At 35.9% G+C, this 26227-nt stretch overlaps 4 protein-coding genes and 1 long non-coding RNA gene across 6 annotated transcripts; 2 read left to right on the forward strand and 3 right to left on the reverse strand.

The window, feature by feature from the left end:
• Nucleotides 1-651: 651 nt before the first annotated feature.
• LOC143916387 (protein FRA10AC1 homolog) lies at nt 652-9578 on the reverse strand. Of its 2 annotated transcripts, none has more exons than XM_077437471.1 (5): nt 9356-9578; nt 1430-1702; nt 1202-1361; nt 918-1136; nt 652-849 (listed from the first exon to the last, which is right to left on the reverse strand). In XM_077437471.1, exons 2-5 carry the CDS (start codon nt 1694-1696, stop codon nt 782-784), a joined length of 714 nt encoding a protein of 237 aa, XP_077293597.1. In that variant the 5' UTR covers nt 1697-1702; nt 9356-9578; the 3' UTR covers nt 652-781. The 2 variants fall into 2 exon arrangements, with proteins under 2 accessions (XP_077293597.1, XP_077293598.1); XM_077437472.1 differs by having other exon boundaries at nt 736-849; nt 9340-9545.
• LOC143916473 (uncharacterized) lies at nt 3933-5384 on the reverse strand. The gene is made up of 2 exons (XR_013260979.1): nt 5225-5384; nt 3933-5026 (listed from the first exon to the last, which is right to left on the reverse strand). It is a non-coding gene; the product is annotated as an uncharacterized LOC143916473 (long non-coding RNA).
• LOC143917315 (uncharacterized) lies at nt 8185-9189 on the reverse strand. The gene has a single exon (XM_077438799.1). It carries the CDS (start codon nt 9187-9189, stop codon nt 8185-8187), a length of 1005 nt encoding a protein of 334 aa, XP_077294925.1.
• Nucleotides 9579-13498: 3920 nt separating the features above from the next.
• On the forward strand, nt 13499-14973 carry LOC143916398 (ribonuclease H2 subunit A). Its single transcript, XM_077437490.1, has 5 exons — nt 13499-13734; nt 13820-14049; nt 14118-14261; nt 14340-14487; nt 14570-14973. Exons 1-5 carry the CDS (start codon nt 13611-13613, stop codon nt 14845-14847), a joined length of 924 nt encoding a protein of 307 aa, XP_077293616.1. The 5' UTR covers nt 13499-13610; the 3' UTR covers nt 14848-14973.
• Nucleotides 14974-19451: 4478 nt separating this feature from the next.
• LOC143917316 (uncharacterized) lies at nt 19452-21064 on the forward strand. The gene is made up of 3 exons (XM_077438800.1): nt 19452-20160; nt 20276-20423; nt 20693-21064. The coding sequence occupies exons 1-3, from the start codon at nt 19452-19454 to the stop codon at nt 20724-20726; spliced, it is 891 nt and encodes a 296-aa protein (XP_077294926.1). The 3' UTR covers nt 20727-21064.
• Nucleotides 21065-26227: the final 5163 nt, after the last annotated feature.

The following is a 26227-nucleotide window of genomic DNA, read 5'->3' on the forward strand; positions in this document are numbered from 1 at the left end:
AAAATCAGTGGCGTAACTCAAATTCTAAGAATTCAAACCGCGATTGAGTCAAAGATATGCGTAAATAAAAATATCGCTCGGATTATTATTAATGTGTTTTGAAAACAAAAGCTGGAAATTTTACATTAAAATAAAAGAAGAAGAGGGCCTACGATTCGACATAGTTATGCCACTGCATCGTGCATATTTCGCAACGCACAAACTATTGTGAAATCTTATACTCATACAGGAAGCAGTCGTTAGATTTTTATTAGACCAGCGCTTTTCAAACTGCGTTACAAGCACTAAATCTCTCCATGTAGCGAATATCACACGTACAGGTTTGTTACTGAGAGTTGGCGCGAACAAATGATGTATGGCGTGTTGTCTCACTGCATTCAATAGCAAAAAGACGCTCCGTCCCTTTCGCACGCTTCTGTGTGAGTACGAGAGCGCGCCAACTCTCAGTAACAGACTTGTATGAGACCAGCTTGAGAAACGCTGTTTTAGACAGCATAGTTGACAATACGCCTGGCCGACGATATGAATTCACATATTGTATTTGTCAAATGAGAACTAATATAGTACATATATACCTATTTGTAATTTTCTCTTTTGGCCAGCAGTGATTTGTGTAATTGTTGACATTTTAAATCGTTACTTAGATACACTCTTCCTGTATGTCATATGGATTAGAATTTTAGGCATAATTTATACCATATGTTTGTATGATATGATAAATAAAGCCATTGTTTTGTAAAAACTGTTTTTATTTTATAGATTTGTACTCTCGGAAATTACATTATAAGAGCAAGTCTTCTAAGTATGATTGGAATTCATCTTCTCTAGTTTTTTCTTCGGGTTCATGTCCTGAAATAAAATTTAAGAATGTATACAAATTCGATACACGTGTAAAATGTATTGCAAAAAGATCAAACCTTTCTTCCACGGCTCTTCGACAGGAACGTTTTTATGCCGACTGACTTCAGAAGTAGATGCTTCGACTGATTCCGTACTAGACATGACTTCCGTTCGCAAATCATCATCATCAGACTTGCTTCCTGCAACGTTTGGCATATTCTTTGACTTTTTCAATCGTTTTATTTCCTTTTTCTTTTTATGATAATTCAATTTTGCCGAACATTCAACACAAAGTCCTAAAAACAAACAATTTCACATCAAACTGAATTAAAAATAAACACCAACAGTATCAAATACTAACTCAATTTCACTAATGCATTCTTCTTTTCATTGTTTTCCACATAAGCAAAGTTCACTTCCCAAGACCGGAGACTTTCTTTATCATTGCACACTTTATTCCCGCATGCGAACTGACCTTTACCGGCAATAACTTCATGTTCGATCCTCCAACGGAGAGCAACCTTGAAAAATCTTCATTGTAACAACTCAACGACAATAGTTTTATTACATAATAATATAACAGTCTTACTTTATTCTCCTTGTATCGGCTTAGATCACATATGCAATACTCCTTGAAGAGTTTGTCGTAGTATTTCTTTGCCAATTGTTTCTCCCACGTGTCGGCAGACTCGTCGTCCCACAGAAACCGGTGATTCTCTCGTATCACGTCGATGTCTCTCTTGTCTCTGGAAGTGTCACGGCTGAGAATTTTCGTCGAACCTTTCTCAGTCAGCACATACTCGTTTATAAGAAGCTTGTGCAAGTCATAAGCGTTCAACCCTTTCAGCCGAGACATTACAATCTGAAACAATGGCCGAGAGATAATATTTAAGTTCACTTTTTGAACATCGGGCAATAGTTTGCAGTACTTACATACTAGTGGATAAATGCTAAATCCAAATAAGAGTGGATAACATTTTTTCTTAAGGCACATAAAGAAGGCTGCAAATAAATCCATTTACATACATACGAGTATGATTGTGTGGGCATAAAATATATTGTAACGTGAGAGTGAATTAGTGGGTGAGTAATAGAGACCCCGGATTAGGCTAACGGGACTCAGTAAGTACCCGAACAAAGGATACGCTGGAGTTTTCACAGAACTGGGTGAGTGCGTGCTTAAACAAGACTCGCCAGGGTAGACCTTTAAGTGCCTAGAGAATAGACACATTAATAGACCGGGGAAGCTGTGATGTGCAACTTGTTATTTTTAAGGAGGTACACACGGTAGATCAGATTATTCTGGAGTGAACGGTGGTTCTGTGTGGACCTTAGGAACGTTGAATAAATGCTGTGAAGCGACTTTGGCCTTTCATTTGGATCCTGAACCCGCCCCTACGCTACAATATAATACAAAATAGCAAAGAAAAACATATAGACTAACAGATTTATTTGTTATAATAATAGAATCTGTTCGGTGCAGACCACAAGAAGGTGGAAGCTAGAATGCCCGATTTATATTGGGCATTTCAACCGTCGTTCGCAGACTGAAAATTTTCTGTCGGCTACCGAATGACGGCGAAACTGTGCTTGGCGCACTTTCGGAAATGCGCACGTGCGCGCATAAACGCATTGACTTTTACAATCGCTTGCGATATTTTGAGAACCATAGAAGTAAAACGTTATTTGCACACCGACTTAAAAGCGTGGATAATGAGATACCTGCTATAAACATGTTCTGGCCAATAAGTACAAATATGGAGCTTCTCGGAAATGAGATGCATTTAGCAAAATAAAGAACGCTTTTTGTCGTTTCAGAAAGTGATGCAACTTTCGTGATGTCGCATTGGATTGGTATAGAAAAGCTATAATTCATTAAAAATGTATTTTTAAAAAATGCTAAGGTCCCTTGTTCAACCCGCGTGTAAATCCGCTACTGAAAGTAATTAGGGCGAAACACACTGAGTGGTATTGGACATCATGTGTCCCGCTGTGACTATAGATATTGAGTGTTCCCCAAACCGAATTCGGGTGTACTTGCACGTGCAGAATGCATATATTTGGGAGATCGCACGTGAATGCATATCCACATACAACCGACAAGTTTCTCCTGCATTTCTTCAAATATGGGATTCACCGTTAACGATCACTGTCAAGCAAGAATAAATACAAGAATAAAATATCACCGAAAACACTTCAGGGGGTGATTTTTTGGGACTGTGTACCATGTATATGAGTTAGGGGTGCTGCGTTTTTTTACAAATTTTAAAGTATCTAAAGAAAACACGTACTACTCAGTGTGTTTCCGCCCTTATACAGAGCTAATAACGAGTTGCTCAAAGACTTTGGTTTGCTCTTCAACCACCGCATTGTTTTATTTCATAATAAGTATTTGCCTTCAAATGATAATAAAATCTGTTGTAGCAAAAAGAGATTTCTTTATTACAAAAGGTACAATACACTTCTACATACATTCAACATGCATTTAAATATAAGAAACTTACAAATTACATTTATCTTGGCAGTAGGAAAAGAGATTTCCAATTCCAATTGGCTATTCAAAGCTAAAATGATCCGAAAGTTGAAAACGAAGCTCATTGACGAATAGAAATTGAGATCCGCACTGCTAAGATGAATGCATCGGAGTATACATATGTACATAAGGAATATTAAAACCAAAAGCTAAATATTAGGGGGTTCAGGAATTCAATGTTTTAGTTTCATTTATAACATGACAAATGAAGCTGTCCTTAGCATAATAAGGGGAGGCGAGGAACTTCTTTCTGTCATCAAGCAGAGAAAGATGGAGTACCTCGGATATATGATACAGGCTCCAAGATATGAATTTCTCCGTTTGATAACCCTGGGGAAAATATAAGGTAGGAAATGGATTGGCAGGAAGAAGTTGTTTTGGTTTCGAAACATGTAGATATCAACAAATAATCGACGAGCTGATCGCCAATGTCCAGATGCGAACAAGACATTAGAAGAAGAAGAATAGCATAACCGCCTCAGATTTCAATACATCAATAATGGTGAGGAATAAATGAGGCGTATATTCGTTCAAGAAATAAAACACAAAAAATCAACAAACAATTTTTTTTAATATGAGAAAATAAATTACATGTAATTTTCGCATGAAATACAATATATAATTTATATATTACTTTACAAAAGAGTTGTTTCATAGAAATATTCTTAACGTCTAATTGTCATGAGTTTGTAACAAGGTGCATCGCATGTGTATAAATATATTCAATATGAAGACAAAATCTTCATACAAAAAAAAAACGAGTAAACACCCCTTTGTGCTCAAAAATTATTGACTTTGCTTTTGTAGAACATCCTCAACTTTTTTTGGTCAGTCTTGTAATTTTTTTTGTGTTGTTTGACAAAAAAAAACTAACAATCTAAAATTGCTCTCAAAATTCCTTTACACAATTAAACTAAAAAGAAAAACCGAGTCATGCAATCTTTTTTTTTTGTGTAAAAACTATACATACAAAATAAATATTGCTTAAAATTAGACTAAACTAAGTGATAACTAGAAATTGATAAATCTTAGGTATTTTTTGATAACTCACAGACTTTCGCACGGTACGATCGTGTTCGCGCCCCAGACCAACCGTCCGTCGAATTAAAGACTAAAATACAAACGCGCAACGTTTGAAACGCGGCGGCCATCTTAAAACGTTTATTGCTCGCTGAATACAACTACTAGAAGGCAACTTTGGATATGGATATCGATACTTTCTAAATTTATACCATCATTATTACTAACAATATTTATTTAGCACCCGCTATCTCGTTATTCCAATCGTCAACTACAGGTGCCTCGATAACTACATAGATATAATATTATATCAAATATTTGTACAAAAATTGGCACTTTTGGACAAAAAAAAATATCAGTTTATATTTATTATAACAATTGCCTAAAAAAATTTTTTTATTAATTTTTTTTTGTTGGTAATAAACAGTTCTATACCATTGAAACATTTCACTATTTCAGAGCGAAGGTCGCATCGAGAGTAATTTATGTATTTAATTATTGCTGTTGTTTTTAAATTTTGATATGTTACAGTCCAAGTCTACATTACGTTTGTCCATAAACATACTAATTTGTTCATCCACGAACCAATCTGGCCAGTTATAGTGTACAAAAAAGAACAAATTGACAAACGACCTAGTTTGTTCATCCACAAATCAATCCGGCCAGTTATAGTGTACAAAAAAGAACAAATTGACAAACGACTTAGTTTGTTCATCCACAAACCAATCCGACCAGTTATAGTGTACAAAAAAGAACAAATTGACAAACGATCTAGTTTGTTCATCTACGAACCCATCTGGCCAGTTCATGTACAGAAAAGAACAAATTGACCTAGTTTGTTCACCCACAAACCAATCAGGCCAGTTATAGTATAAAAAAAGAACATATTGACAAACGACCTAGTTTGTTTATGCACATTATTAGGCATAAGTTTGAGTATTCTCAATCGTTTCTTCATCCTCTATTTAAATGTTACAGTAAAAGCGTCAAGTCTCGCAGATGTATACATTGGTCTAGTAAATGCATAGACTAGCTTTGATTTTTAGCTACGGCTTACAACGCCAGATTTCACAGATAATCTTACTAGATGAGGTATACACTGGCTAGAAAGTTCATGAACTTACCGCTGTGCATCGGTAAATTTTCTGATCAAAGTTTGACAAACAAGCTGGTTTCGACATTAATCTTTTAACGAATTTTACGCTCAATAATGGAACCGATTGTATTTATTTTTGGATTGATACGAAATAGACAATAATTATCAAGATTCAATCTATTGTATAAGTTTTACAACTACAACTATGATTTTAAGTTAGAGTAAAGATGTGTCTCCCATGTAAACTGTTGTATTAGACGATGCATGCACATACTAGACAATGTATACATCAGCGAGCTTTACACTCTTACTGTAACATATACATACTTACCCTAGGTTGCAATATTTTAAAAACTAACGAAAACCGGAATTTTAGCAATGTAGTTTCCATAGGATTTTCCTTCTAAATACTTGATGTACTTGCAATACTTGACTTGACAAAGGTTTTAACAGATAAAAGTTTTATGCGAAACCTAGCGAGTCTTTTTGAAGTTAGCTTTTGACTGTTAACACTTTAAATAATACCAATAATTCGAGTATGACCAAACTAGTAGGTTCATGAACAAACTGGAGAACATTTGGATGGTAACCGATACATTTTATCTTCAAATACTAATTATAAATTTTGATAATGCATTAAAAATAGGATCAAATTCAAGCCTAAGCCTACATATGGCATTCGCAAAGCGATATATAATATAATAATATAATAAAAATTCAAATTATAAATTTTGAAAAAAAAAAAATACATATCTATACGATTCATGTTCCGGTGTTATTACATAGCAATATATAGCTTACAAATAAAAATCAAATGGTTGTTATATGCGTTAACTTATAAATTATCAACATCACACATGTATAAATAGCAAAACTTATCTAAAAACAGATTTGTATAATAACACGCATTGTTTTGGGTTATAAATAATTGTGCTTTGGTTTTTTTTTTTTAAATTCAATTTAAACATCAATATTTTGACAAAAATATTAAACAGCAAAAATTTTAAAAGTCTTAAGAAAGTGTATATAGCAAAAATTCCCCTCCAATAAACCTAATTATCATTCCAATACTAATTTTAATACAGGCCCGTTTGCTTATATTCATACATTAGCGACGTTTGTTCGTTAACAATAGGTAACTTGTATATAGAAAAAAAGGGCATCATAAAGTTTCCACATTACTATCAATTAACACATTCAACGCAGAATATACTATTGGTGAGCTTTGTCTACACAAAACCATAAGGGCTATCGAGTATATCGTTATTAAAGATTTCCTCACCAAAAACACCTGAATAAATGTAACATCATTACAAAGGCACATATCGAGTACATAGACGTAGAAAATATCATGTTTACAACAGTTAATCAACACTAGAATACTGAAAATACATTCTGTAATTTGTGCAAAGGCGATTTTTAAATCCGTTTATATTATTTGGCGTCAAAATATTTGGTTTCGTGCAAAAAAACAACATACAAAGTATAGTCATTTCGAGTGAAATGAAGAAATTTTAAACATTATCACATTTGAATACGTATATCAAAATTTGGTTTCGGGTATATCTGACTGTATATCTTTAGGCACACTTACATTTTATGATACATACATGTGAGTTACAAATATCGTACAGAATGGTTCAAAGAAGTGAGTCGGCGACTTCAAACAGTGAATCATGCATACGAGTCGGTGTTACAAAAATACAAACCGGACCACCGAAAGTAAGGATACAGTTTACAATTAGAAATCAACGCATTAATTAGATCTGGATTTGGCTTCAACGATGGACACGAGTTCTGTAAAGAGCTCCGACTATCGGTATAATAAGAAATGTCTTAAAAAGATTCTTAAATTTGACTAGTGTTATATTTTAAATGTATAAATATTAATTTTAAAAATTTTGGTATCAAAATATATAGACTAAGACACGATTACGATACTTTTGTTCAATAATATGAGACACTTTGGTTTTGCACAATTAAAACGATCAATTCAAATTGACGATTGTGATGGTTTACAGTTCCGTTCAACAGTACTTTATATATATATATATCAATAAAATGTTAAAAATTACAATGAAAAGGTGTCAATAAGTTACTTGTATATAAATATATAATATATTAAAAAAATTTATCTTTGACATTTGAAAAATTGCCGTATAAAATAGACATCTTTGGAAACGTGTTCGCTAATAAGGCATATTTTTTTACAACCTTCGCTGTCGATTGGGTCACCGAGTTTACAAAAATTTGTCGAGAATCATAATATAATACAATAATAGACAGATTAGCTCAACGTTTCAACACACATCATACTAATTTATATGTCATTTTAGTATAGATTGAACAAGTAAAGCTACCAAGGCGTACAAGAACCTTTGAAGGTCTTATAATTATTGGTACGTCTTTCTACTGCTATAATATAATTGCAGAATTCGGTTTTCAGTATGAGCCGATGTGTTGAGCTAAATTCCATTACCGTAATCGGTGGCTTGAAGAATAATATCTCAAATAATAATAGATAATCGGCAACCCCAATTGTATACATCAAAACCTATAAAATACATATAAAATAGAAAAGAAAAACTTTCGCACACAATTAAAAAACTAGAATTCCAAAAATAATATATATAGTCGCAACTGACAAAAAATAGTTATAAAGCTAAACCAGTCCCCTACTCTCAGGGAGTGCTCGTCACCCGTGTGTTTTCTCGTGTTTCTTCATATTGTCGGAGCGGGTGAAGGCCTTGTCGCAGACGCCGCAGTAGTACGACTTCTGCTTGGTGTGCACCGTCATGTGCCTGGACAGTTCCGATTTGGTGACAAACTTCTTGTCGCACACGGTGCAAACGTGCTTGCGCACGTTCAAGTGAAACTTCATGTGTATAGAGAGGCTGCTCGACTGCGAGAACGCCTTGCGGCACAGCTCGCACACGAACGGCCGCTCGCCCGTGTGCTTGCGCAAGTGGTTCATGAACCCCGTCTTGGTGTAGTCCTTCTGGCACAGGTGACAGAAGCTGGATTTGGAGTCTAGCATGCCGGGGAAGTGAGTGTTGATGTGCTTGCGCAGCTCGTAGTACGTGGGGAACTTTTGAACGCAAACGTGACAACCGTGTTGCTTCTTGTCGTCGGCGGCGGCGGGCTTTTGAGCGGGGCAGGCGTGAGCCGTCAGTTCCGTCTGAGTGGGGAACGTCCGGTCGCAGTGGGAACAAACGTGCGGCGGCGTGGAGTCCGAGTCGGTGAACAGAGTCACCTCTAAATACTCGTCTATGGAGAGGCTGTTGTCGATGGAGTTGTCGTTGTCGTCGCACGCCGGCGGGGTCTTGGGAGAGTCTTGGCGGGGAGGCGTCGGGGGTGGAGTCGGAGTGCGAGGGGGGATCGACTCGATGAAGGGAGGCGTGTGGGAGGGGGGGAGGCTTTTGGTGAGCGAGGCTTTTGAAGGGGGCGAGTCGTCGGTGAGGCGGGGGGGCGTGCCGAGGAGCTGCGACGAAGGGGAGGGGGGCGTGTGAGGGGAGAGGAGGTGCGAGTGCGGTGGGGGTGGGGGCGAGCTGTCATTCTCGCTGTCGTCTTCGATGATCTCGACGTCGGAGTCGTGCCTGTTGGAGGAGAGGTCGTCGAACCTCAGCACGTCGACGGACAGTTTGACTCCGACGATGGCCTGGATGGCCTGCCACGAGAGCTCGCGCCACGGCCGCTGCATGCCCCCTGCCTGCACCCGCTCGCCTCTCCTTCTCTAACTGCACCGACACCACCACCACTAACTCTACACTCGGCTGCAGCTGCAGCGGGAGCCGCGCCGCCCCAATGACATGTAGTCGCGGTCTAAAAATATATGACATTTGTTGCCAACCGAGAAAAATACGTACGGAGCGCGTCGGCCCCGAGCGCGCCTTCGCCCTCCAGCTGCCGTCCTTCAAACGTCGGCCTTCGCCCTCGGCCCCTCCGACCGACGAGGAGTCGCTTCCGAGCGGTGGCGGCCTTCGCGCGAAACCCCCTCCGCTCCGAACGGCAGCTGTCAGCGTCGACGCGCGCCCAATTTTTCCACCCGGCAACACTGCCCTCGACCCCTTCCTTTGTCGGCGTCTTTTCGCCACTGCTGCCAAGCGCTTTATTATGCCAACCAACTCGCCCTTTTTGTGCAAGCTGACACAATGACACGTTGTGTCATTGTGCAAATTGTGCTACTGTGCTCAACATGTTTAATGGCTACGTCTACACTACCGATATCTACACCCGATATTTACGAATGTTTCCATAACCAGTTCCTAAATAGTGTTGCGTAAGGGTGGGTGGAGGATCCAAATAAAAGGCCAACAGTCGTTTCACAGCATTTATTGATGATTAAGGAGATACACGCAGTGTCACGGCTAAGTCCAGAATGATCTGAGATCGCTTACGTACCGCCTTATAAGGGGTAGATCTCTCAGGACGTCTAATCTGTTTACCTACTATATAGTCACGTATTCGGATACGAATTTTTCCACAACCAGTTCCTAAATAGTGTTGCGTAAGGGTGGGTGGAGGATCCAAGTAAAAGGCCAACAGTCGTTTCACAGCATTTATTGATGATTAAGGAGATACACGCAGTGTCACGGCTAAGTCCAGATTGATCTGAGATCGCTTACGTACCGCCTTATAAGGGGTAGATCTCTCAGGACGTCTAATCTGTTTACCTACTATATAGTCACGTATTCGGATACGAATTTTTCCACAACCAGTTCCTAAATAGTGTTGCGTAAGGGTGGGTGGAGGATCCAAATAAAAGGCCAACAGTCGTTTCACAGCATTTATTGATGATTAAGGAGATACACGCAGTGTCACGGCTAAGTCCAGAATGACCTGAGATCGCTTACGTACCGCCTTATAAGGGGTAGATCTCTCAGGACGTCTAATCTGTTTACCTACTATATAGTCACGTATTCGGATACAAATTTTTCCACAACCAGTTCCTAAATAGTGTTGCGTAAGGGTGGGTGGAGGATCCAAGTAAAAGGCCAACAGTCGTTTCACAGCATTTATTGATGATTAAGGAGATACACGCAGTGTCACGGCTAAGTCCAGAATGATCTGAGATCGCTTACGTACCGCCTTATAAGGGGTAGATCTCTCAGGACGTCTAATCTGTTTACCTACTATATAGTCACGTATTCGGATACGAATTTTTCCACAACCAGTTCCTAAATAGTGTTGCGTAAGGGTGGGTGGAGGATCCAAGTAAAAGGCCAACAGTCGTTTCACAGCATTTATTGATGATTAAGGAGATACACGCAGTGTCACGGCTAAGTCCAGAATGATCTGAGATCGCTTACGTACCGCCTTATAAGGGGTAGATCTCTCAGGACGTCTAATCTGTTTACCTACTATATAGTCACGTATTCGGATACGAATTTTTCCACAACCAGTTCCTAAATAGTGTTGCGTAAGGGTGGGTGGAGGATCCAAGTAAAAGGCCAACAGTCGTTTCACAGCATTTATTGATGATTAAGGAGATACACGCAGTGTCACGGCTAAGTCCAGAATGACCTGAGATCGCTTACGTACCGCCTTATAAGGGGTAGATCTCTCAGGACGTCTAATCTGTTTACCTACTATATAGTCACGTATTCGGATACGAATTTTTCCACAACCAGTTCCTAAATAGTGTTGCGTAAGGGTGGGTGGAGGATCCAAATAAAAGGCCAACAGTCGTTTCACAGCATTTATTGATGATTAAGGAGATACACGCAGTGTCACGGCTAAGTCCAGAATGATCTGAGATCGCTTACGTACCGCCTTATAAGGGGTAGATCTCTCAGGACGTCTAATCTGTTTACCTACTATATAGTCACGTATTCGGATACGAATTTTTCCACAACCAGTTCCTAAATAGTGTTGCGTAAGGGTGGGTGGAGGATCCAAGTAAAAGGCCAACAGTCGTTTCACAGCATTTATTGATGATTAAGGAGATACACGCAGTGTCACGGCTAAGTCCAGAATGATCTGAGATCGCTTACGTACCGCCTTATAAGGGGTAGATCTCTCAGGACGTCTAATCTGTTTACCTACTGTATAGTCACGTATTCGGATATGTATTCCCACGGTATGAGAAGTGCAATCATTGTTTCATGCACTTAGCTTGTCGCTAATCCTTAAAACCCACTTATACCAGTCGCACGGTATGCATTTAGTTAATCCGTTAACAGATATCCGTTACAGATAATCTTTGAACGGTCACACAGTCTCTGGGATTCTATTCGCTTAATCCGCGGCGTACGTAACAATAGCAACCACAGGTTGCAATATGGAAACTGGATATGGAAAATTCAAAAATATCGGTAGTATGGACGTAGCCATTGGCTACGTTTACACTACTGATATCTACACCCGATATTTAGGAATTTTTCCATAACCAGTTCCTAAATAGCAACCACAGATTGCAATATGGAAAATTCGAAAATATCGGGCGTAGATATCGGTAGTATGGACATAGCCAATGGCCAAGATTTAGGAAAAATACAGAAATTACAAAATAAAACTATGAGAGGTATTTTTAATGGTAATTGGATTATTCATTGCGATGGTTACAAAGACCATTTTTGCCATGAAAATCGCGAATACACAATATTTGGCACTCAAGTTCTCGTTAGTATGATAGTTATCGTTAGTATGATGGACTTTTCGGCTGCCACATGTTCCGTTATAGAGATTTTAGTGACTTTGTGACCAGTAATCACCAACCCATTTTGAATGTGGGTAAATTAAAAAGTATTTGTTGTATTATGGGGACTGCCTAGAGTTGTGATGTATCTCATAACCAGCCACCATGTTGTTTTGAGACAGATTCGTCTGTGGGGACCTGACGTGTCCAGTAGTGGAAATACGGTAGTATGTTTGAATAAATTATGTTTTATTATAGTTTTGGGTATACAAGCTATGGGGGATGAACGAATGAAGGTCTGTTCATACTTAACAGCACTGCACGGCCTCAGCACTGCACTACTCGGTTTCAAATATGTCATTTTATTACATTTCTATTCATATCTACCTACACGTCGCGGTCACGTCACGTTCACAGCACTTTGGCCGGGTGCAAGGCAAAATCGGCTTACTTAATTACAGGCCATGCCGATACGGCGCAATATTGCTTACGTCGTATTGTCGAGTACTTACAATATGAATGCATACACGTGCATTCGTAGCTACGCGACAGAATACAAGTCAGTAAAAATGTTTCGGCGTTTATCGAACGAAAAATTATGTATAATCGCGTTTTTGTTGGAAGAAGAAGCTCAAGAAGGCAATACAAAAGCACGAAGGAGTTTTGATGTGCATCCCATGTTAAAAAATAGAAAAACCGAAGGAGAGTTTTGGAAACTGTATAAGGAGCTTGTGGATGATGGACAATTTTTTTTTAAATATTTCCGTAAAAATTTAAAATATGAACAGGTATGAACAGACCTTTGGTTTAAATCTTGGTACATTGTCTTTTGTTCATAAGTTAGATCATAAGCTATGATCAGAATGTGCACCCACGAAAAAGTATAAATTCTTTCAATGCAGTGTCCGAGTTCCGGATTTCCGTTACTAGTTTATGACTTTTTATAATTTTACATGAGCCACAGTGAAAAAAAATGAAATGGTCCTTATGCTATTTAAGCTAATCCCAAACATGTGTCACCCTAGGTTTGACCAGCTCACAAAAGTGATTAAAATAACTATAACTTGCGTTCATCCACTCAGTTTAACGACAACGTCTGAGACGATGCTTTCAAAATATTTTTTTATTACGTACAGATTATCGATATTATACAGAACATCGTCTAAGAACTATGAAAACTAATTGAATACAACTAGTATTCACAGCTGTAGCCAGAATTGTAGGGGGGGGGAGGGGGGGTTGAAATACAGTACATATTCTTCGGCACATTTAAAATAAATATGTATTCAATAAATTTATACGACTAGTATATCGTATTTTTAGAGTTAAAAAAAATGTTTATGATAATATTGCTGGTCGATTATAATACTGTTATGTTAACACCAAACTGTCAATTCAATTGGAGGGAATGCAAAACCTATATTGACGTTTTATGTGTTATGTGTTTTGTGATTGTCGTAGTAAACTTAATATATTAAGATAAAATGAGTGTAGATTCTAATAGTTTAAGTGAAATTAAAATGGTCGATTTAAAGTTAACGGGGGGTGCTCTGCCCTCTGGTCCCTGCATTCTTGGGGTAGACGAAGCTGGACGAGGACCCGTACTAGGTATGCTCTGAATAATTCCGTAAAATATTCATCCAAAATCCACATTTACTTGTAATATTTAAATATATTTTCAAAACTATTTCAGGTCCAATGGTTTATGGAATCGCATTTTGCCCCATATCAGAAGCGGCCATCCTTAAAGATTTAGGTTGCGCCGATTCCAAAACTTTAACTGAAGAGAAGCGAGAAGTGATATACGAAAAAATGTTGAACGATGAAAATGTAATTGACAAAGTTGGTTGGATGGTCGACGTCATAACTCCAAACCACATCAGCAACTGTATGCTTCAACGAGCCAAATATTCACTAAATGAGGTTATATTTGATTGCATTTGACTTGAAATATCGTCATACATTTATCAATTAACTTTTTCTTGATTCAGATTTCAATGAATTCGGCGATCAATTTAATAAAGAAAGCTGCAGAATCTGGAGTGGATATAACTGAAGTTTATGTTGACACCGTTGGCCCGCCGGAAAAGTACCGAGATAAACTTTTACAAATATTCCCAAATTACAAAATCACGGTTGCCAAAATTTTATGAATATAATCGAATATTTTATGGTTTATACAATTGTATGATAACGTTGATCGATTTATTTAGGTAGCCAAAAAAGCCGATTCTACATATCCGATAGTTTCAGCAGCCAGTATTGTCGCTAAAGTGACGAGAGACAGGGCTCTTCGAGATTGGCAATTCAAGGAAGGTTTAAATCTTACACAGAAAGATTTTGGAAGTGGATACCCTTCAGGTTTATTTTACTTATTTGATTGTGGATGATATTTTTTTCTGAAAAATTGAAAAAAAATTATAATTTTAATGTAAAATTTCAGATCCAACCACTAAAAAATTTATTAAAAATCAATTTGATCAAGTATTTGGATATCCAGACATAGTTCGATTTAGCTGGTCTACAGCCGAACTCGCATTGAAAGATTTAGCTTTTTCTTGCACATGGGAAGATGAAGAAGAGTTGGAAGAGAAAAAGAAAAAAACCGGATCCAAAAGAATTAGCTCATTTTTTGCTGCCACAGAAGAAAATGGATCGGTTAAAAAGAAGAGACATTTATTTTTTACTGAGCGACAACTCGAGTTAGCAGAAAAGTTTTAATTGAATCCTATTTTTATAACTATTACAAACTATATTCTAATTTAATTGAATTATGACAATTTTTAAGAAATTATGTACGATATTTTTGAATTTGAATGGTATCTTATTATATTTACAATAACTCCAATCGTAGTTTTCATTTCCTCCGTATGTAAAGTGTTAGAAACCTACATTTGAACTATTGACAGTCGAGTTGAACATTGGAATCTGAGAATGTCAAATAGATTTACAATTTCAAGATGCAGTCGCGTCTTGCGAATACCAATGCTGTAAGCACTTGCTCCTGATATAACGATGGCAGTAGAAAATCAGGACACGCTACAAAAATTTTTTACTAACGGCGTTCTTACTGACCTAGGGTAATGTTAAGTGTGAAACTCTTCATGCATACAATGTATAAATGAAACATTCTCACTTGTAATTTTTTGATTGGAGCTCAACTGAATTCTAAATTCATACCCAGTAGGTTTTTAATTAATTTTGTGTTCTGATCCAGATAATTATGTATGTATGTATGTATATTTGTTGCCATATACATACATATAATGCAATTCCACTACAAAATTGTCTTGAATCAGAAGTTGGTATTAATTTCAATTTGGATTCTGCACATACTGATTTCACAATAATTACTGCTACTCATTGAATACTGGGATTGTTCTTAAATTTGAATCTCGAAGGTATCTCAATTATTTTCCTATTATAAACATACTTCTTTTAGTTTAACTTTCTATTGACAATAATTATGCATTTTACATCCTAAAATTCTACAGTTTTAAATTTTGAAGCATTTGAATGATTCTTTCCGATTCAAACCTTCTGAGTCCCATTCCTATGAGATTCATGTTTTTTACAATTAGGTGACAAAAATCACACCCATCGAGAGACACAGCAAACGAGAATTAAAGTGCCAGATATTTCGTATTCGCGATTTTAGTGGCAACGATTGTCGTTTGCGAAATTGTGAAATTTTACTGCTTTTTTTTGCATATTATTCTTCGAATTATTAAATGAAAATCATGTGTAGGAACTCTACGACTTGGTCGAGTTTGGGTTGTCATCATTGATTCGACCATGTTAGTGGCTTCCACTTTCCTTCCCGGCCGTCATATTAAATAGTCGTGTTATTAAACCTCACCATTTTATCCCTTCCGCCCCCCGTACATTTTTATTATTTTTAAAAAATATTAGTTGTTTTACCCGGCTTCGCTCAGTATTTGTAATATAAACAGCTTAAACATGGCGAATCTAATAATAAATATTTGATTTTTTATTAAATTTATTTGAATCAAAACAAAACGGAAGTAAACAAAGATAAAAATAAAATATGAAACAAATAAATCATTATATAAAAACAAATATAATATTAGAGTACATGGATATGCATACACGTGCGACCTCCCAAACTTATGCATTTTGCACGTGCAAGTACAGCCGAATTCAGTTAGGGGGAACACCCACTGTGTACGGTCACAGCGGGTCGCCAAGGACACATGACGTCCCATACCACTCAGTGCGTTTTCGCCCTAAAATATCGTGTACATAAGTATATATGAGTAATCTTTGTAAATTTATAGATATCTACTTGATAGTGAAAAGAGAAATAGAAAATTGTTCAGCTAAAGTGTTTTGTTTAACCCTTTGAATGCTGACCAACGCCGATCGGCGTTTTGCCAACAAGTCCATGGACCTGTAAAACGCTGATAGGCGTTGTTTTTTGAGCATGTACAGGGTGTGTCAAAAGAAAGTTTATAATTGAATTCAGAGCGTTATGTGGAGATGTTAGACGACTTCTTGGTGCCTGAACTGCAAAACTTTCCTGGCTATAACCAAAGAACATGGTTCCAGCTGGACGGAGCAACGTCACACACGTCCAATACGTCTCTGCCACGAGTTCGTGAAAATTTCCCAGGCAAACTGATCTCCAGGAGAGGTGACATAAATTGGCCTCCACGCAGTCCTGATTTAGCCCCTATGGACTTTTTCCTATGGGGTTATCTTAAATCTAAAGTTTACGTCAATAAACCGACTGCCCTGGCGCATTTGAAAAAAAATATCCGTCACGAAATGGCAGCCATCACTGAGTCCACCTGCCGAGCCGTCATAAATAATTTTACTGTTCGATTAAATGAGTGCCGCGAACGCGAGGGTCTACATTTGGACGGTATTATTTCTAAGAAATAAATTCCCAAATTGTGTACTTTAATAATTAATAAACATTTTTTCGATACACGGCTTACTTTTTTTTTAATCGATCCACTAAATATAAACTTTATTTTAAGACACCTTGTACAAAGTAAACCATAATATTACTTGCTAAGCTTTTCCAGGTAGCATTGAAAAAAATTCATTTAACATGGGTCCTGCAATCCGTGTCATTCATTTGTCAACATTTATAAATACTATTTTATTCCCGATGGAAATCCCTAACTGCTGAGAATTTTTTATTGTGGCATTTAGATTGTGAGCATTAAATTTTAACAAGAATGAAGAAGATGGAACTAGTTTTGGAAAAATACATTCATTAATAGACTTCTTTTGTTTATTTTATATTGTTGCAAGATATATTAAAGAGTCTAAACACACCATAATAAAACTCGAAATCCTCGGCCGTAGTTATCTAGGGTTTGTTTGGATTAGCTACAATTTTTATACCTGCTTTCTATTGAATTTCTAAATAATTCTAGTTGGAAATGTTGACGAAATTTTCAGCGTGGCGGGCTTTCAACAGAAAAGACGTCAGCACTCAAAGGGTTAATAGGAACTTTGCCAAAGTCCGCATTGCGCATATGTTAGAGGCTCCTTAGTGTAAAAAATCTTGTCAACCAAAAGGAGTCGATATCCAGAGTTTTCCTTCTGCCAATAATTTGATTTTGATTTTTAAATGCTTTTTATTATTACGAAATTATGTTCACAATACATCTTATATCTATTTTAATAACTACTAATCTACTGATCATTTTCTATTTTACAATTTTAATTTAATTTTGTTAGTAATCATAGTATTATATTATTCTAACGTTAATGCACAGCATAATATGAAAAAAAAACCTATTTACAATTCTTATAAATGCTCATAATACATCTAATACATAATATTAATTAAAGACTCTCTAAAGTCGATGACCTAAAGCAGATTGTATTTAGGCAATCTGTGTTTATACATGAAGGGTATAGACATTTTGTTGAAATCAACGAGACTCTTCACAAGTGTGTTAGTATGGTTATTACTCATTAGTGATTCTGTCATGAAATCTACTGGTTAGTTGGTTAGTAATGTCTGTAACGAACGGAATATTTATGGCATTCAATTTTTTCAAGTTAGTATATATGGGTGTATTATAAATTATTTTTAGCACCAATATAAATAAAATAGAGTGTAGTGTTGATGCTTGGCAGGAATCTACACATTAAGAGAGCTGTACACCCGAAACCTTAATTTTATTGCCGTTCCTTTCTTCGATATATATATTGAGTGAATGTATATATTGAAAGAATGCGACAATATATATGTATATAAGAATGCGACAGTTGCGCTTCGACCAGATAATACGTATTTTAAATCGACAAAATCGAGGTTTCGTATTTTCCTATTTTCTCCTTCAAAACTGGACCAATTTTTAAAAAAAATTCATCATCGGTATGAGAAAGATATTTTCTGTGCAACTGTGCGCGTATTTTTTTTTAAATCGAACGTTAAATAAGCACGCTGGACTCTTTTCGTGGGTGTAAAAAAGAAGCGATGCTAATAGCTCATATAAAAAATAACTAATCAAAAAAATAAAACGATAGATGCATCCCAATAGTGGATATTTATAGCATATTAAAAAATAATTTCTCTAGTGCCATCATTGAGGAAGGGAGAAGTCTAATACGTTTGTATGGACAAGGCGCTAGTGTTCAGCCCTCTTAATGTCTGTAACAAACGGAATATTATTTATGGCATGCAATTTTTTCGAGTTAGTACCTATATATATGGGTGTATTATAAAATAGAGTGTAGTGTTGATGCTTGGCAGGAATCTGCACATTAAAGATTAGTATTCTATTAGTATACAAACTCAGATTAGTATTCCTTACATGGGTACCGTCAAAGGGTCCACAGATCGATTAAGCCAACACTTCGACTTGTGTACTAGTGGTTGTTTTACTTCTTTTGCCTGTTCTTCGGACGATCAAAGTTGAATCAATTATCGGTCTCAATTGAACCCAATAGATCCAAGTTTCGTTGCACGTGCATCCCTCCGATTTTGGTCCTATTGCAATTGGGTCGTCGACGACCCTACTGACATGGCGACCCGGTTGTTCGTTGATTTGTCGGTCACATTGTTTCCGATTAGCATGCGAGACGCGACGTCGGCGCACTGCTATCCTTTTTAAAGTGAAATATGCGGAACCGACCTCTCAATTATCTTTCAGTCTTTTGTTTATATGTTCGATTCGCGAGGATAGCAGTTTCAGTCTGCTGCTGTCGTTCGACATACCCACAACTAGCATTTACTGCCTGCTGAATCATCTCTTGACTGCTCTCGACGTACTTGCGACCCTTGCTATATCGCGAGTGAGACGATTTTGAGAGCACCACTTTCAATCAGTACATTTAAGATGTTATTGAGAAGCTGTACTTTAATGTGCTTCCTATTTTTGCTAAAAACAACAACAATCAACGGAGAGGACGACAAAAATGCCACATCACCGAGACAGTTACAAGATTCTTACATGGCAGCATTGGCCAATTCACGAAAAACGGCCAAAGCAGATAAAGGAGTAGTTTATGTGACGGCCAACAGCAACCAACAACCATCGAAAACAAATCCTCCGATCAGACGAGAAGATTCTTCACACGACACTGGACCATATGCTGAACCGACTGGTTACAGTTCATACGCAGCTCAAGATTCTTCAGCCAACTCCTACTACCCCCAAAACGACAACGCTCTGGCGGATAGTTACTTACCTCAAAATAATTATGGACCTCCTAAAAAATATGGACCTCCCAGTCAACACTATGGTGCTCCTCATCATGCATACGGAGCCCCTTCACATTCTTATGGCCATCCAAATCCCATGTACGGACCTCCTAAGCCTGTATATGGAGTACCTTACGAAGCCCCCTCGTTCTTTGATAAATTTGACTTCAAATTTGATTTGATAACCTTGGCTAAGATTCTACTCAAGGTCGTTATATTTAAGAAGATCGTCAAATTCATCGCTATTGTGTGCCTGTTAATGTTTATACCCAAGTTGATACACCTTAAAAAGGGCAAAGAGGACGATGAGGAGGAAAGAACCGTGTCTGTATCCAGCAAAGAAGGTATTAACTATTAAATTGCAAGAACTGTTAACTTTTGGGTGCAATTAAGCTAAGTTGTATTTGATTTCCGACAAGACTTTAAATATTGATGAAAGTTTGTTTTTTCTTTTTATAGGAAAAATGTCTGAAAGGATTAACATTTTGGCTACATTTTTACGTCAAGCAGTGGAGACATATTCCGTACAAGAAAAGGGGTGTGAAGACGTTGGTTGTCGTGTCAAGAGAGTGTTGGATGACGTTGATGACAATTACACATTTCCAAGGTAATTTTCAGCCATTTTCTTCGGTCAACTTTCACGCTGAAAGCATTAGAGTCACGGTCATCTAAAAAAGCGATCATTTTACCCGGTAGCGTGAGTGTACATAAACGTCACATTGACTATTGTTCTACAATTATAGTTCATCAATCATTATAGTTTGTGGACACGAGTCAATTTCTCAACCCCAATTTAATAATGTAACCGTCGAACTTTCTATTTTTTTCCGTTCCAGTTCTTCTAATTTATTCATTTCATTGTTATGTTTCTTTCAGCATGGTCGAAATGTTCCGAACCAGAGACGACTGAAAACTTGCCAAAACTCAACCGCAGACAGACGTGATGGATCACATTTCAAACTGCACACTCACCATCTATTGTTGTTAAATTTATTTATTCTAGAATATAATTAATATAGCCTTGAAGTAAATCTTCAGAATATATGAAGTCAATATTTGATTTCTAGTACTTTTCCACGATTTACTTCGACGTTCAAAGTAAATGCGATGAAAACGATCTAAATCGTATTGAATTTTTAAAAACTATTTATTTTTGTTACGTTTGAATCTATAGTCGAATTATGTTCATATTTTAAGAATGCGAAATGCATTCTGTGCCACGAAATATAATAAATATTTATACCATACAAAATATTCATCATTATATTGAAATTCAATTTGTGTTGTATCAAATAGCCCCGAATCCAAAATATTGGTAATATCCTATCCCGGTAACTATTCAAAGGGTTAGTCATCTTACTACCAATGTGTTCAAATGAAGACTTACCAAAGCATCGATGTCTGTTACAGTCCGAGTGTATGATTTCATTGGTTTATATACATACTAGTTTGTTCATACACTAACCAATCTATCCTGTTATAGTGTACAAAAAATAGCAAATCGACAAAGGAACTAATTTGTTCATGCGCAAACGGGTACCATGGTATACTTAAATTCTCGTTAAATGAACTATCTGTTTCCACACTTGTGTCGTCGACTTGGTAGTAAGATCAGCATAGTAATCATTCCAGAAAAATTCTCCAATATCTCCACTATGTTATGATTTATCTTAACTTTTAGTTCAATATTTACTTAATCCAAATTAATTATTTTAAATAAAATTGTTAACCTAGAATTTTCAATTTTACATACATATTATACATGCATACGCATGTAGCTGTAATATACATAAAATTATTAATCATATTCAAAATTAATAGTATAGAAACGAGAAGTTAATTTAACAAGAATTGGAGAAATCAGGCCCACTGCTAGTCTGTACATAAACTAACCAATCTATCCAGTTATAATGTACACAAAATAGCAAATTGACAAACGAATTAAAATTAATTTAACTTATGCATAATAGTTTGTTCATGCATAAACTATTAGGCATAAGTTAAAGTATTCTCAATCGTTTTTCCCAACGTACATACATATGCTTACTCTGGGTTGCAATATTTTTAATATTAACAGAAACAAGAATTATAGCAACGTTGTAATGCGGTTGCCATAGGATTTCCCTTTCAAATATTTGGCGTTTTGACATCTCAAAGGTTTTGACAGCTCAAAAGTTTTGACAACTGTCAACTTCAAATATACCTGGTGAGTCTATTTGAAGATAGCTTTTGACTTAAATTAAAACCAATGGTTCGTGTATTAACAAACTAGTGCGTTCATAAACGAACTGGAGTGAACACTTGTACTGTAACATATGTACATACATATCTCATTTCAGTCAACTGGGCAGTAAGAAGAAGTTTACGCGATTCCTTTTGGTCAGCTAACAAGTTCTAATTAATTGGTATCGCATACTTGCATACAAAGGTACAGCAGATATCTTGTAATCAAACGTTCTAAGTTTAATATGCTTTTTACAATGAGTTGTTTAAATCTCTCACCGATGTATCTATTCTACATAAGTTACAAAGGTTCTTTATTTTTCTTGATCTTAATGGTAGCAAAAGTGTTAAGCAATGCTTCCAAAATAGCAAAGTACATTTCAAATCGGAAATAACCACGGCAAAGGTCACCGTTTGAAGTTTTCAAGCCGAAGAAGCAATGACAATTGAACGTAACGGTGTTTGCACGCCACTGACATTTATTAGCATAATGTTGACATGGATTTCGTGGCGTGCGGCATTAAATCATACGCACACTGAATCCCTAATCAGGCTCGGCGGTGAATAGTGAATGATTTTGGGGGAGAGTAAAACGGAATCTGACTTTCTTCGATTCCTTGACCCTGATTTCTTCGAGTCGAATCCTGCAAGAAATCATCTGATACCGTGCATACTACTAATCTCTCTCTCTGTTAATTGGGCGTGACTAGTTTTTCAAATTGGAGTAACTTGAAACTACTACGCTGTCCAATATGAATGTTGATCAATAAGTAGATCAATACTGAGAAACTGTAGAACGAGACGAATTATATTTTGCACTAGCTAGAAATTTTCATAATTACGGCATATGCAGACTGCTATAATGTTTATAAAGAATTCTGGAGACTAATTTATGTAGGTATGTCCATATGTATATTGGAATTCTACGAAAAGCCTATACTTTTTATACCTACATACTACATACAATTTATCATATATATGTATATTTTGAAGAATATAAAAAAATAAAGTATTATTTATTAATCAGAAGGACAGCTATTCAATGATCTATTTTTGTCAGAGATGTTTAACCTAAAACTTTTTATATTGAAAGTTTCAAATATTTAGGAGTGGCAATTTCATTTAATGAAAGACAGACCTAGACCAAATATTGACAAGTAGGAGTTGAGATCCATTTATAAATCTATTGTTAGCCTAAAGAAAATTGTCATTACATGTAAGCTAGAAAACTAATACACCGACATAAATTTTGGATCCTAGTGGACAGTATCAAATCTAGGGTTCAAGAAGAAGAAATTTATATATACATATATAAGGGAAGTAGTGTTTGATAAAAGGTTGCTGAAAAAGAGTGTCTGGAGAACGCCGGTACGTATAAATACTCTAAAGCCGAAAATACATACACTATACAAATAAAAAATACGACATGCACGAGCTCAGGGTTTCCAGTTGGGAAGGGTGTTTCTTCAGGTTTTTATTGATCCGTACGATCTTATTATTTCGACAAGTTTCTCATACATTTCTTCAAATATGGGAATCACTATTATCGATCAATGTCAATACAAATATAAAATATCAATGAAAACACTCCAGGGATGATCTTTGGCCTGGGTGCCATATCATAGATGAGGCGTGCTAGCGTTTTTTTTACATGTGTATAACTATCTAAAAATCTCTGTGTGTAAGAACACAGTCAAAAGTGCGACACGGAACGCATACGTGGACTCCAGCAGTGAGAGGCGTATCTTCATGTCATTATTTATTAACGATTTAATTATTTCTTCAAATATGGGAATCACGATTATTGATCACTTTCAAACCTATGTCAATACAAGGATAAAATATCACCAAAAGCACTCCAGAGGTTGAGGCTTGTGAAGGGACACGGCGTCACAGATTTGGCGTACGTCTAGCGTACAAAAAAACTGTGTGTCTTTAGTTTTACTTTAAGATAAGTGAGATAACCCAGATGCTGTTGAAATAAACAGATAAACTCAATCTGTGAAAGACTAGGAATCCACTGGGAGTACAATATTCTCTAAAATTGTTTTGAAGGAACTAGGGACATCGATTTAGCCTTGAATATAGAAAAGAAGAAGGCAGAAGAAAATTGCACAATAATCATTCAGGATCACTTTCATTTATGAACATGCAATAGTCAAATATTCAAATGCTTAGCCATTTTAGATCTAACGTTACATAATTGAGCGATTTTAGGCGAATAAATTTGCCGTTTATATTCAAAGCATTTTCAGCGAACTAAAACGGAGACGACCTGCGTTGCCATTGAAACATTATGCAAATATTGCAATAAAGTGCACAATAAAGTGCCTACGCTCGCCAATGGTAAACAGTTGCACTTTGCACGACGGCACTTCCTGAAATTTTATTTCCATATATCAAAATTCAAACGTTCATTTTCACATCGGATATTTTATAATGGCTGACCCCATAAAGGTCGCGTACAGTGGGTTGGTTCGTTTTAATTCCACGAGGTTTGAATCATCTGAATTGGCTTAATTATTCCCTTCCGAAAATCCATGGACGTAACGTGCCGCTTAATATAATGCTTACTTTACTAATCACAATTTTTATTTTTAAATTTACTTGTCTTTGCGACAGCTACTACTTAGTATTTGCAAATATATATTTATATAGATTCACCATTATTAAATATGATATTTTTATATCTCAATATATGTATTTAAAATTAGGATCATTGTGGCATTACAGGAATTCCTAATGCGCCACAATGGTCGAAAATATAATAAAGAAGAAATAAAAAATATATTAATTATACAGAAATAAAAAATATATAACTATACAGAAATAAATACATCAAAAAATAATAATCGCATAAATTCAAACAATAAGAGAAGCCGCTACAAAACATAATAATAGTTAAATATATATGATAGTGATTAATAAATTTTTCACAAGTAGCAAATACTAGTGGTTTTACCCGGCTTCGCCCGGTATTTGTAATATAAACTGCTACAAAATGACTAATCTAATAGTAAACATTTTATTAAATCTATTTGAATAGTTTTATTTTATATAAATTTATTTGAATAGTTTTATTTTATATAAATTTATTTGAATATTCATTGTTTTTTTTTTTATTAAATTGACTGTCACGAACAAACAAACATATACACTAAGTCACCCTACGTGGCCTTCGCCCCCGGCGCCATTCGGGACTTCGCCCCCGGGGAGTTCGCCTCCGGTGACTTTCCCCCTAGGCCTTCGCTCCTTGGGCCTTCGCCCCCGGGACTTTCGAATCCTTTGAATCGAAACAATATATATCGAATATGTTGTTTACGAACCAACCAACTAAGGTTACATACATACATATATACAAAGTATCTTTCGAAATTATATATATATATATATATATATATATATATATATATATATATATATATACATATATATATATATATATATATATATATATATATATATATATATATATATATATATATATATATATATATATATATATATATTATAAAAAATGATTTTATATAAATAGCTAAATGTTCAAAGTATGTACATGTGTTTTTTTACATTTCGTTCGGCAAACCTTTAACAATGCATTTACAACATGTGAACAATGAACAGCGCGCTCTGGCTCCGCTCTTTATAAATAGCACATAATGTAGAAATTTTCTATATTTTTCAAAAAAGAAATATATTTACATTAATATGGATTTATAAGATCCGTTATATTTTTTGAATTCATATATAATTCATTAGAATATATGTACCACAAATAAAGATATTTCTTTCTTGTGTTATTAATAGAGTGAGCATACGTCCCGTTTTGGCGGGGCAGTCCCGTTTTTTATGTGCTTTGCGGTCGTCCCGTCGTTTTCGTAAAATTATTTGATTTGTCCTTGTTTTACTAAATAAATTTGTTTACCAAAAACAAATATTATTATATAACTATACATTTACATACAATACATTCATTTTAAAGTAACATTTAATTACTATGTTACATGATTCATTTTATATGTTTCTGAAAAGAAATCGCTTTCTGCTATTATTTTCATTATAATTATTTTAAAATAATTGTAAAATAAAATATTATATTATATTTATTTTTTATCTTGTTTAATTTTGTTTTTATAGAAATGTACGTTTTGATAAAAAAAATATTATGTATTTAGCAAAAGAAGAAAC

Source organism: Arctopsyche grandis, chromosome 9 (assembly GCF_051622035.1).
Source record: "Arctopsyche grandis isolate Sample6627 chromosome 9, ASM5162203v2, whole genome shotgun sequence".
NCBI lineage: Eukaryota > Metazoa > Arthropoda > Insecta > Trichoptera > Hydropsychidae > Arctopsyche > Arctopsyche grandis.